At 37.3% G+C, this 12,962-nt stretch overlaps 2 protein-coding genes across 2 annotated transcripts; one reads left to right on the forward strand and one right to left on the reverse strand.

Annotated features, from left to right (window-relative positions):
* Positions 1–3,731: 3,731 nt before the first annotated feature.
* Positions 3,732–4,798, forward strand: LOC131692304 (uncharacterized). The gene is made up of 4 exons (XM_058979290.1): positions 3,732–3,919; positions 3,977–4,104; positions 4,248–4,561; positions 4,624–4,798. Exons 1-4 carry the CDS (start codon positions 3,817–3,819, stop codon positions 4,796–4,798), a joined length of 720 nt encoding a protein of 239 aa, XP_058835273.1. The 5' UTR covers positions 3,732–3,816.
* A 154-nt stretch (positions 4,799–4,952) lies between these two features.
* Positions 4,953–6,442, reverse strand: LOC131692303 (general transcription factor IIH subunit 2-like). The gene is made up of 2 exons (XM_058979289.1): positions 6,277–6,442; positions 4,953–6,216 (listed from the first exon to the last, which is right to left on the reverse strand). The coding sequence occupies exons 1-2, from the start codon at positions 6,333–6,335 to the stop codon at positions 5,037–5,039; spliced, it is 1,239 nt and encodes a 412-aa protein (XP_058835272.1). The 5' UTR covers positions 6,336–6,442; the 3' UTR covers positions 4,953–5,036.
* Positions 6,443–12,962: the final 6,520 nt, after the last annotated feature.

Raw genomic sequence — 12,962 nt, forward strand, 5'->3', positions numbered from 1 at the left:
CCATTTTTGGCGAAAGTTCTTAAATTCACACCTAGAACGAAAATTTGAGCTGACCCATGTATATTTCAAAACTTTTTCAAAATGTGCAGAGGTCTAATGGACACCAATCAAATGATCAAAATGCAAAGACCGTGCATTTTACATTCTGAGGATGTTATCGACTGAATCAGTAAAAACCTTACTTTAACACTTTTTATTTTATTACAACTACTTACAATCGTGTGTGTGTGTGTGTGTGTGTGTGGAACGACTACCTGCTGGCTGGCCGGCGGATGCGCGATCGCGGTTGGAAACGGTGGACTCGTGGATGACGAACTCGTGGACGACGAACTAGTGGATGGCGAACTCGTCGTTGCTGCACCCTAAGGCGGATTGCTCGGGCCTGGCTGGCCCCGCGTGCAGGGCGGCTTCTCGCTTCAGGGGTTTCTTCTTGCGGTGCTACAGCACGTTCGCGGGGTTTATCGCAGACCGTAGATGTAACTATCGCTTTTCGGCTCCTCCAAGGATCTTGCGGGACGTTCGCGGGAATTTGCTGACCCGGACCAAAAAGCTACTCCAATGGCTGCTGGGCGAAACTTGCTGGGTCTTGATCCTGGGAATGAAAGAGAGAACTTGCTACGAACACTTGGGCTTACTTTGGTGGAAAATCTTTACCTTCCGTAGGATTTTCTATTTATTCCACCTTTTGTATAACTTTAATTATTTCATAAACTCAAACTCAACTTAAACTTTAATAACTTCTACAACTTTTTGATAGCTCCTTCCTGGTCGATATGATAAGCGGAAGTGATTCTACTATTCGCTGTAGCGGCCCAGTAGTCTCATTCTCTCTCTCTCTTTCATTTTCCCAACCCTTTCACATTCCATTGCTCTACAGTTTGTGTGTTTTGTGTATGTGTCGTTACGTTGACGACAAAGAAGATAGTTGTTGTTGTTGGTTTTATATTTTGCTTCTTAAACCACCCCCTCCTCTCCCTCTCAAATTTAAATTTGTAGAGACCAACCAGTTGCGGACGACCAGCATCGGATCCGTTTTGAGTTCAAACACTCAAAAGCAAAAAACTATGCTGAGTGTAGATAGAATAGAAAACGTACTCAAACTATGGGCAGATCACTCAAAGAATGTATAACAAATTTGCTTCAGATTAGAAAAAAATGCATTTAATTTCCATTTTTGCATCAACTTTGCACCCCGTCGCAGAAAAGTTTGTTTAACAAACGTCCTACGATGATCCACTTTCTTTGACGTTTTGTTGCATGTAGGGCTAGCACCGACAAACTGACATGACACTGTATTTTCAAATTTGGCAAGATATTATTAGAGAGTCGACGCAAAATTTTGTAACTCGTACTGTCAAACGGACGTTCGTTTGACAGTACGAGTTACGAAATTTTCAGTCAACTCTCTAATAATCATCGAAGCTACTCTATGTAACTAGAGTTCCTCCAGTAGAAGTTTGGACAAGAGAAAATAGACAACCATAGTTTCAAGGCACTTGGCTCAAAGAAGTTTGGCTATACTTGAAATAGTTAAAGGAAACTATAACCACCGACAAACTGACATGACACTGTATTTTCAAATTTGGCAAGATATTATTAGAGAGTCGACGCAAAATTTTGTAACTCGTACTGTCAAACGGACGTTCGTTTGACAGTACGAGTTACGAAATTTTCAGTCAACTCTCTAATAATCATCGAAGCTACTCTATGTAACTAGAGTTCCTCCAGTAGAAGTTTGGACAAGAGAAAATAGACAACCATAGTTTCAAGGCACTTGGCTCAAAGAAGTTTGGCTATACTTGAAATAGTTAAAGGAAACTATAACCTTAGAAATATATGTTCTAGTTTTGTTGAACATTTGATAAACAGCTGAATCAATTTTGTAAACATATATATAAACAATATTTGACAAAATATGAGGTAAATCAGGGCAAATGACATACACTGCATTTTCGGCGAAAGATCTACGGTCCGATCGTAAATCGTTTCATTCTCGGAAATGGAATAGTTTATTAAGCAATGTGATAATAAATCCCGAAGTTGTTGTAACGGCATTTAATTAGCATGACACTGGAAGGTGAAGTATATTTTTCAATATTATGAGCCATAGTACTCAAGGGAGAGCAAGGATGTGAGGGAAAAAAGTTTAGTAAGCGTGGAATAGGGTCATTTGAGCAAGCTTAGAGTTTCCCGGCGACTTAACCTTTTGCATGCTACCGCAGGAGTTAGGATCTTTTGGCATTAGAATACAAATCACCTGAGTCTGTGGCATGCCCGGACGAGCGTAAAGTAACTTGTTACTTCATGCTGTCGGAACCGACTTGAAGTTGATTCAATTTTTTCGATTCACTTTTCATGGAGTCTCCAGAGAACAAAGCCAGTCAATACCGTAATATTGCCCGTGCTTTTCCAAAGGAGACACGACGATTATTTTTCGTCGCAGCAAGATTCGCAGCGCTATTCGGCGCACGATTCATCGCAATGTATTTCTTATGGAAGGACACTAATAAAAGGTGGTGCAATTTTGTGTAAAAAACATACAAAAACCTGAAACTTTAGAAGCACAGTTTTAGTCAGTTTTATTGAGAAATTCAGTTAAAGTAAATAATTAGCATACATTAAACTTGGGTAATGCATATTTTTTGACGTTTTCAGCATTTATTATCAAATGCGCCAATTCAATGCGTCGCCTCAAAATGATTAAACGACTCGTTTCCAATGAAACGTGCAATACTTTCTACTTAAAACGTTACTATACGATGCTCCGCTCATTTGAATTCGAAAAACTTCTGCTCGTTTGAATATGTCTTGTCCAGACTTTTACTAGAGGACATTAGTGTTCTTTTACGAAAGACACGTTAAGTAATGATGTGTAACTGATTATACAGATGGAGTTACTGTTCCGAGTTTAAATTATTTGCCAAAAATTTTCACTGAAATCGTTCTAGTTGTCATGTCAGTTTGTCGGTGCTATTAGGCCTAGGGGCAGATCACTTGTGATGCATTTTTAAAAATCAGCGAAATTAAATGCATTTATTTCCATCAAAATAGAAATTCATAATGTAGTTTGCGTTGCGCTAGCCCTACATTTAACAAAACGTCGAACAAAGTGGATCAGCGTAGGAAGTTTGTTAAACAAACTTTTCTGCGAGGAAGTGTCAAGCTGATGCAAAAATGGAAATTAAATGCATTTTTTCTAATTTGATGCAAATTTGTTATACATTCTTAGTGATCTGCCCCTAGTATTAGGCACATAAAACCCCATTCTATAACAATATGCACATATAACTTATGTGTGTGCATACATAGTTAATAAAGTTGACAGATAGAAGGTATGTGTGCGCGTGATAACAATTTCATATCAACATTAGAATAGGGATAATAAGATTTGTAAACAAACTTTTGTTTTGCTGATTTCTCTTAATGTGTTATATTTTCAACACAGAAGACATTTGAAATTGATTCTACCAAAGGTAAAGATGTTGATTCATGTGTATCTTTCATGAAATTCAACTCGACAGCGGAATAATGAGCAAAATAAGTTTGTTTACAAAAATCTCATTAGCCCTTTTGAAGAATTGATATTGATATTGCATTTCTTCTTCATATGAATTTCAAGCGGTTTGAAGCAAATAGAATAATTAACGTTTGGATTTTTTCTGTGTACGAACCGAAAAGATCGGTTGCAAAAAATCGATTTTTCAATCTGAAAAAATCGATATCGAAAAAATCGCATCTACATCGCCCATTCCTAAAACCGAAATAATTTAATGAGCATGAGAACACGACACGTTTAATAAAGTTTGCGTTAACAACATGCCTAAAAAATCTCGTATGCAAATTGGGAAATATTTTCCCAGAAAAGAATCAATGCAAACTATTCAGCAGGAGCGACAGTCTCTACGTAAAATATTAGAAGGTAATTATCCTAAAATAACGATTTGATTTTCTAGATAAATTATCACTATGTATTTAGACAGAAACATGTACCAATCGCGAATGCGATTACAGGAGATGCGTGATATATGTTTAGCTGTGGAGAAATCCGAGCATGATTACCGAACCAACGAGGAAAATTATCGATATTTGGACGATTTCGAAACGGTATGTTTACTAAGAGTCGGTTCCTTCACCCTAGCTTTGAAATCAGTTTTACCAGCGCGTTACATCTGCTTTTAGAGTTAAATGAAAGTGGAGCGAATCTAATGCATTATGATTACGCAAATGAATGGAATATTTTTTTTTAGAATACTACATCATACATGCTCGACGTCCATATGGAGATTTTGCGTCAGCAAAATTCCCTGCGATCGTGGGAAGACCCAAACGAGATGAATGGATTCCTTTCAATGGCTGAAACATGTCCCAGTGTGATTCCGTCTCCCGAATCTCTGCCACCAACACAAGATGTGCCAACATTGTCTCCGCAGTCGTTGCTAGATTTTGAAATATTACCCTATCAAGTAAAATCTTCAAATATGCCCGATTGTGTCGACTTTACACCTCCTGCGCTCCCAGAGATTGTGAGTGATGATGAAGACTATTACTCTCCTTGTTTTCCGTAAGTTTGTACTCGTAGCAGTAAATCTTGAAACATACTTATATCACTACACCGTTTCATAGGGGACCGTGCTGCAGAATTGAACATATTGTGAAAGTCGAGATTCATAGTGAACCAAGCGAGCAGATGCAAAATTGCAATCCACGGGAATATACTGCTCCGCTAAAAAAACCGCGCTTTAGAAACCGGATGTTTCCATTATCCCCAGAATGGGACTCTATTGGCGAGTTGGTCTAAGTTGTATCCGAAATTCCTAATAGTTAAACTATCTTTCATTAATCACGTTAGTAACGTCCTGGTCACAAACTTGAGATGTATTTCGTAAACATTATGTAGCTATGAATTTGAATTGTTGCTTGTGTTATTAAGGTCACTTTTTGTAATGTCTTGAAATTGGCTAATAAAATTGAAAAAAGTAACATTTTTTAAATTTTTTTTATTGCCGACCAATCTTATAATCTTTAATGTGCGTGCTTTAAATTAACGATAAGCTATGCGGTGGTGCTACTGGCTTTCGGGCATGTAGAGCTTGCACAGAAGCCGGTATGGTCGTACATCCTACACAAGAATGCATCGTTTCGTGAATGAATATGTCACAATCGATGCAAAACATCTGAGCGCATGATTTGCACTGATAAACGGTTTTATCAGCAGATTCAGTGAACAGCTTTCGACAACCATAGCACATACTGGCAGTTTGCTGTCCGTACATCAGCTCGTGAAAGGCGGGCACTGGAAACAGGTGATGATACGATCGTGCCAAGTGTGGGGCTGAAGCGAGAGTCAACCCACAGGAAGCACATTCGACCGGAAGTTCGCAATATTTGCTGTAGCACTGCGGACAATGATAGCCACCAGATGTTAGCTTTGCCGGTTCGTCTGTACTGTCTATGTGACACATGCACATAGTCAACAGTGGATCCTTGCTTTCTTCCGTCTTTCCGTGAGGAAATCCCATTTTAATCATGGAGCATTCTTGTTGATTTCCAGCTTGTGGCGGGTCTATATGTTGCAGTAACTGGTCCTTAAAATGAGAATCATCCAGTACAGCTGCATATACTCCTCCGGTTTCCGTGCAGAGAAACTTACACACGCGGATTTCTGCAGAAAGGCTTACCACCGAACAACGGATTCCTTCTGCCTTCAAAGCATCGATGGTGATGTGAATGTCCGTTGGATCACATGTAGTTAAGCTACCCATAATGATCAGAACTTCTCGACTTGCGTGGGATGGCACCATCTTCAATGTTTTCAATGCCAAGTCCAATCCGTTTTGTAACGAAGGCTCTCCAATTAAACTGATTTTACTCAAATTACTAACCGCTTTGATGTGCTTCCGGCAACTACCGGCTAACTCCGTAATTTTCTCTGCTCGTTTTGCCTTCAACGCAATCAACCCTAACTGGGAAATTGGATTTTGATCGAAAAATTCTTCAATGAATATTTCCAACAATTTAAGCGAACAGATAAACCGAGTGGGTTTAAGATCCGGAACGGTCATGGCTTCCGAACAATCCAGTATGATATATAAATGTCGCATCATTCCTAGTTTACTGTAGCCCTTTTTCATCGCTTGCCGTTTACGTTTGGCCTTTTGAATAATTTCAGCCACAGATCCCTCCACCAGGCCATCGTCGTCTTCCTTTATTGCTTCCCTGATGAACAGAGAACCGATATTATAATGCTGTCTGTGCCAAAAATGCAATATAATTTACCATGTTTTCTCGTAGCCAGTTTCCCAGCGATACTCTTTGGATTCCTCTTCATCTGCCATAGCTGTCGAACTTAATTAGTAATAGTAATTGATGTATGAATTGAAATATTTTGAGTATTTAATAAAAAAAACTAAAAAATTGAAATTTGCTTCGTTGATTCAAAACTCAAGAAACGTGATTAGTTGTTGTTTACAATTACAATTATGTCAGTCAGTAGCCCATGTGGCAGAATTCATAAGAGGTAAAAAAGAGCTAAGATAAAAAGAGAATATATTCCACGATGTAGAAATATAGAGGTTGAAACATTAGTCGTCAAATAGTTGGGTTGGCTTGTATAGTTTTTAATGTAATTGAATTTACTCGTTTTTTATCGTGTCAAATGGTATTTAGTATGTATGTATATAAAGTTTACACTCTTCGTATGTAAACATAATTATATGCATTTTTTTATTTTAATATCAATACTCCCCACGACTTACTTCATATAAACGCCATATTTGTTTACATTGTAACTAAGGACGCTGAATCCCTCTGGATAAAGACTCGACACGTCAATCGTTTGTTTACCATTTATCTGTCAGTGTCATTCCAATCGAACACGAGATCTGTCAATGGCCCTCGTTCCAGAAGGATTCGAAGCGATTTTCTTCGGATTGAGGACTTTTGACAGGTCTCGGGCTCGATTGGAATGACATTTACAGATAAATAATAAGAATAAGATTGAGATGGCGAGTCTTTATCCAGAGGTATTCAGCGTCTTTAATTGTAACCGTTGTTTTGGGTTCGATTGGAACTTTTTGGCTTCAGTCTTCGGAGGGTTGCCACCTCTAGTGAGGCTTTCAACCGGAGATTTTTACTGACCTAGGATAGACTGCAAAAACAGAAATCAGACAGGAATATGAATCAGAATGATTTTTTGACATTTTAGAGAAATTTAATCAATTATTATTACCTACTGAGATGAAAAGAAATAAGTATCAACTTTTTCATTCCATCAATAACTCGTCAAATTAGGTTGGTTGGAAAATCACCAAATAGGGATCTTTAATTTGGAAAAATTGTGCCAGTTTTTCATATGTATTGGTAGCGGGTGTCCTTACGAGTACACTCATATCATTCTTAAACCTTAATTATTCTTTTATGATTTTTAAATTTAAAAAAAAAACAAATTAAACTCAACCAGCAAACTGACAGTTGTCCTACTAAATGACGTATCTGCAAATATCTCGTTCGCCTCATTGTTAACCGGGACAGCACCCCACACAGCATCCCAGTTAAACTCATTCCGGAACCGGTTCGGATTTCTGAATGGAGTCATTATGGATTCCAAATCAAATGCAACAACCGATTCCGACTCAGAATCGGTTGTTGCATTTGATTTGGAATCCATAATGACTCCATTCAGGATTCCGAATCAAATTCCGAATGGTTTGACCGGGATGATCTGGTACTTTGTCAATCCGCTAGCAACCTGCCATCTCAAGTTTCATCTGCAAACTATGGTAGATCTGATAAGGCAACCTATAGGGTCGTGCAAGTCGCATGGGTTTGGATGTGTTATTGTCCTAAAAGGAAACAAACTAAAAAATGTTTTTTTCAATAGTTTCGGGCCAAAAAATTGAAAAAGGACTGAGATATTAACTCACGGTACTAATCTGCATCAGAATATGCCTTAACCCGCACACCCCTAAAGATCCCTATTGACTCAAATTCACTGTTGAGTTTTTTGTAATGGCAAAGCATAATGCGTATCACTATTTTCTTCCGTTCACATTTTTGTTTTGTGAACACTAGTTTTTCGCGTTAGTAAACAGTTTTATTGGTTTAGATGGGTGTAGAATTTCACCCCGGCTAACCGCAAAGAACCCGAGAGTGCCAGCCACTATCGCTGTAGTCTACAGAAGTAAATCTTTCCTCACTGATCAACAGCTAAGGACCGCTGCAGGAGCAGACAGCATAACACCAGAAGAATTTGTACTATAAAAGTTAAAAAATGTGCCATCCCACCAAGTCCAGACAAATTGAGGCGATACCCGGCGGACCGGAGATTACCTCCAAAAACTGGAGTCTCCGGGTCAAACCCTCGCACATCTCTATATAACAATACGTTCACACTACAGAGTTAAAACACATTATAATAATTAGCAACAAGAACAATGTCATCAAGATAGCGTTAAAACACGTTTTACTCGTAGTGTGAACGTAGTATAAGCGTGATCTTTAGTTTCACGTTCCAATTTGAATGGGGTTATTAAACCATATGTAAAACACTCTAGTTCGAGTGTGGCCATGAGGAAAAATAAAACATATGACGTATCCAAATGAGCATGATATTTGACACAATAGAAATAATGAGAGAGCAATAATTATTTATGTTCAGTGCATCCTTTTTTTAAACTGTCTTATCCCTTGATACGTGAACATGGCTAGCAACCTAAATGTCAGATACATTTTCCGGTTCCTTTTACATTCTTCATCGAAATCTCTTTCCGCCCATAAGAAGTACGTTAAATTTCATGCTCGTTTGGATACGTCATATGTCTTCTTCTTCCTTGTGGCCACACTCTACCTTTTGTGCTTTAGCCATATGTTGTCTTTATAGTTTTCTCCGATGCAGCTCACGTTAAAAATACATAAGTATCTTTTAAAATATTTTTCAACGCAAAAAGTAAATCAAAATTATTTAATGAAATTGAATTAATACTTTAATTAAAACCCCTAGGATAACAGGGGTATTTTGGACTACTTAGGGCCGATTTCTTCACCCTCGCTTAACTTTTAAATCAGGTTCACCAGTACGTTTAAACCTGGCTTAAGCGCTAAGCGAGGGTGAATAAATTGGCGCTTAGAATGTCATGAAATTACAGCCCGGGGTCAACTTAACAGCTCCCATAGATTGACCTCATAAGCAAATTTTGTGGTGATTTGGTGATGTCATGACGGCTCGAATAGAGCAAAATTTGAAAAAGGCGCATCCCATATATTATTTTCCATATCTGTAAAAAATAAACAATTATGGCATTTCTATCATCAAATTTATTTCGCTAATTAGAAGCTATTCTCATTCCGCTATACCTAAACAGAAATATAGATTCCATTTTGAATTTAAATATCCAAAATAAAATAAATTCGATTTTCGGAAATACTAGATGACTTTCAAAATCAAGCCACTTCCACTTATATTGGAATTCCCTAAAATCTTCCGGATCGAATCAGCATTTCCCCAGGCATGAAATCCTCCGGTAGATACCGTTCCATTAGGTTTCTATCAGGCTGGACTAAATTGCCAAAATAATTCTAAAGGGAACCGTGCCAAAACCATCGCAATATCTGCCGGTTTGAATAATTGCAAAAGTCGAACAAAGCTCTGACAGGAGTCGAACAAAATTGTACATTCCTGGCAGCATTCTTGCTGCAACGGAGCACTACCGATTTGCTGCCAGAATCAGAATAAAAGCACACAAATTCTAAACCAGCTTTGCTAAATAGGTAGAAAATCCTACATGTATTGTTTATTTTCCCGATCAAAATACTAGAATTCTTGATCATTCGTAACCCAACTTTGTACCGGGAAACAAGTCTTTTTGTTCTCTCCGGTGTGGTTTAGTTTTTTCGGTGGTACGAAGGTGCTTGCTGTGGCAGAGGCTGCAGTAAAGCATTACTAATAAACAGTCCCGCGAGTGATAATTGTTACCTGCGATATCAGTTAAAGTAGTGCAGTGAAGTGCGTTACTAAACATTTTTCTTGCCTGAAAGACGGCTTTGTTTAGACGAGCTATATCAGCTCTACTGTGTGAAGGTCACGCGGGTGACGGATAAAAGAAACGAAGGATCAATTCACCTACCAGCTCGTCAGGAACCAACTGGTGAAGTGTTTCGTTTTTTACTTTTCTTATCGATTTTTTTCTTTTTATTGCTTTTGATTTTTTATTTTGATTTAAGTTAAACAGTGCGGTCGAGCGTGTTGCTCCCGCAACAAAATGGAACAAACAGAAGGATCACCCTCCGAAGAGGAATATTATGAAGAAGAACGTATATCTGATACTGAGACAGATAATGTTATGGTCGATCCACTTCCCCCACTTTCCCCCAATGTCTCACAGCCCCCCCGAGTCAAGGTCAGGGCAGGAAAATTTCGAAAAATGAATTGATTGCTGTTCGAAGCTTCACGAAGCACCTTCTCAAGCATACCACATGCAATCGATGAGTTTGACACAATCGCTGCGAACATTTAGGGGTAAAACTTATCTCTGCTCGGACGAAGCGAGCTTCGCATCTAGTTCGCTCTTTACAATGTTCGAAAAAGTTCACATTAACCTTAGAAGCACATATCGTCGAACACGAGGTAAGCTCTTGGCTCGTGGTTTTTGCGTTTTTGGAACATTTCCACAGAGTTTCGAAGCGATATTCGGTGAACACATATAAAGCGAATGCCTCGTTTATTTGAGAATCGCGAACATCGAAGTTTTATATCGCTTCAAGCATCAGCATCATGAGGCCACCGCGAACATGTTCGCTACGTGACTATCTGTCTTAAAATCATAAACTGTAAATCTTATTTTTAGTATAAATAAAATGGATTATTTTAAGATTATAATTTAGGATTTAGGGATTAGGTGCGTCGCATACCTTACCAATTTATGAGCCACGAGTTTGAATGAGCGTAGTGGTAGTGAAATTCAAATTCTTTTTTTCGGAATACAATTATGTTTACTAGCTACTTTGATTGCAAACTCGTCTTTTCTACTTCAATCGGAGTATATTTTCCCTGCCAAGGAGTTTAGGTGAAGATGTATAAAGTATGTTTAAGGGGGTAAGGGTTTCAGCGTGAAAAAATGTTTTTTGGTGAAATGACTCTTTTGGATGAAATGATACATTATAATGTACAAAAGTTTTGATCAATTCGCTTCGCCCAAATTTCTAAAAAAATCGCAAATAGTGTTTTTTAACGCTAAAACCATTACCCCTCTCTTAATAATCTCCCTATCTAAAACAAATTCTTCCTAAAAAGAACAATTTTCGGATGGAATCTCACTGCTGACGTCCGAGTTCAGTTAGACGGCGAACTTCAGTTATTTGCATCCACTGAGGGGTAGTTAGGCGTAGTCCGTTGGCCTTTGTTTTCAACTTGTTGCGGTTTCTAACGTTCTTGCGCAACATTCCTAAATCGGTTAGTCATATTCACTCAATAATATGCGATGATTTGTGTGTTAAACGTTATTTTTAATTTTACCAAATGAATTTATTAACAAATACCTACATACTTGAATCCATTATTATTGTCATTAATTGAATTATAATTTCTTGGCATCTGTACCAAACCAAGAGGAAAGCTTCCAAATGATTTTTATAATATTGTTTTATAAGTTTATTGGTTGATTACCTAATCACAAGAGACAAAATATTTATTTTCAAACATTTTCGACAGAATCTGTTCACTTAATAAATGAAGTGTCAAACTTATTACATGTTCCACTTTTATGAAATTTATTTCCTGACTCCTGTACATGTGTTTTGTGATAAATAATGAGAATGATATTCCAACTTGTTTGTATTGTATTTGTTAACTAATTACTGATGGAGAAACGCAAAGAACTTACAAACAATGTTCTAGTGATTTTTTTTTGTTGGAAATCCAAAAACAATTCTGAAAAGGACAAAATTTGGTTTATCTTCTCCATGATGTAATCTTCCCTTATTTGACTTTTACTAATAAAAAATAAAAGAAAGAAATCTTTAGGGCCCCCCGTATTTTTTTTTTTGAATCAGTTATAGCCGAAATGCTTTATGTAAGGGAAATCTCGGAAAATGAGAAGCGAAATAAATAACTCCAAGTAGAATGAAAGTCGTTCTAAACTCGAACTTTTTCGAATACTGTCTTTCCATTATTATTCGCTTTTTGTCGCATTCCATATTTTGATATATTATTTTGAAGACCCATATTTAAGATCAATACAATAGTAATTCTTCAAAAGGGCTAATGAGACTTTTGTAAACAAACTTATTTCGCTAATTTTTCCGCTACAGAGTTGAATTTTATGAAAAATACACATGAATCAACATCTTTGCCCTTGGTAGAATCGATTTCAAATGTTTTCTGTGTTGAAATGATAACAAATTAAGAGAAATCAGCAAAACAAAAGTTTGTTCACAAATCTTATTAGCCCTATTCAAATGTTGATATGGAATAATAAAATCAATCAAGATCAATTTCGATTTTTTTAATTTTGCGGTGGTGTAATCCCTTAAGTGGTTGATTTAACGGCTTCTTTCAAAATTTATCGAACCTACTCCCATTCGTTCATTCGTTAGAGTAGTTTATGTTAAAGAGAGTGTACTAAATTAATAGGAACACTTAAATTTAGGAAGTTATGACCCTCGCTCCACAATGCAGTTTGCGACAGAATTGCTCAACTGAAAATTATTAAATGAAATGAATGAAAACAAACATTAGACTATAGCATTTTGTACGCATGCACTTCAGAGGTCCAAGGGTTACAATTTCTGTTCTAGTTCTCGGATCTACATCACATTTTTTTCGATTTTTTGGCCCAGTTCTCAAGGGAAATCCAGTTTTTAACTTTTTGCATACATATTGCATTGAATGAAGAACTTAGATAATGTATTCATAAAGTATTAGTAATAATTCGATTATCCGTTCATTTTAAAAGGCTATTTTCTATAAC

This window comes from Topomyia yanbarensis, chromosome 3, assembly GCF_030247195.1.
Source record: "Topomyia yanbarensis strain Yona2022 chromosome 3, ASM3024719v1, whole genome shotgun sequence".
NCBI classification, from domain to species: domain Eukaryota; kingdom Metazoa; phylum Arthropoda; class Insecta; order Diptera; family Culicidae; genus Topomyia; species Topomyia yanbarensis.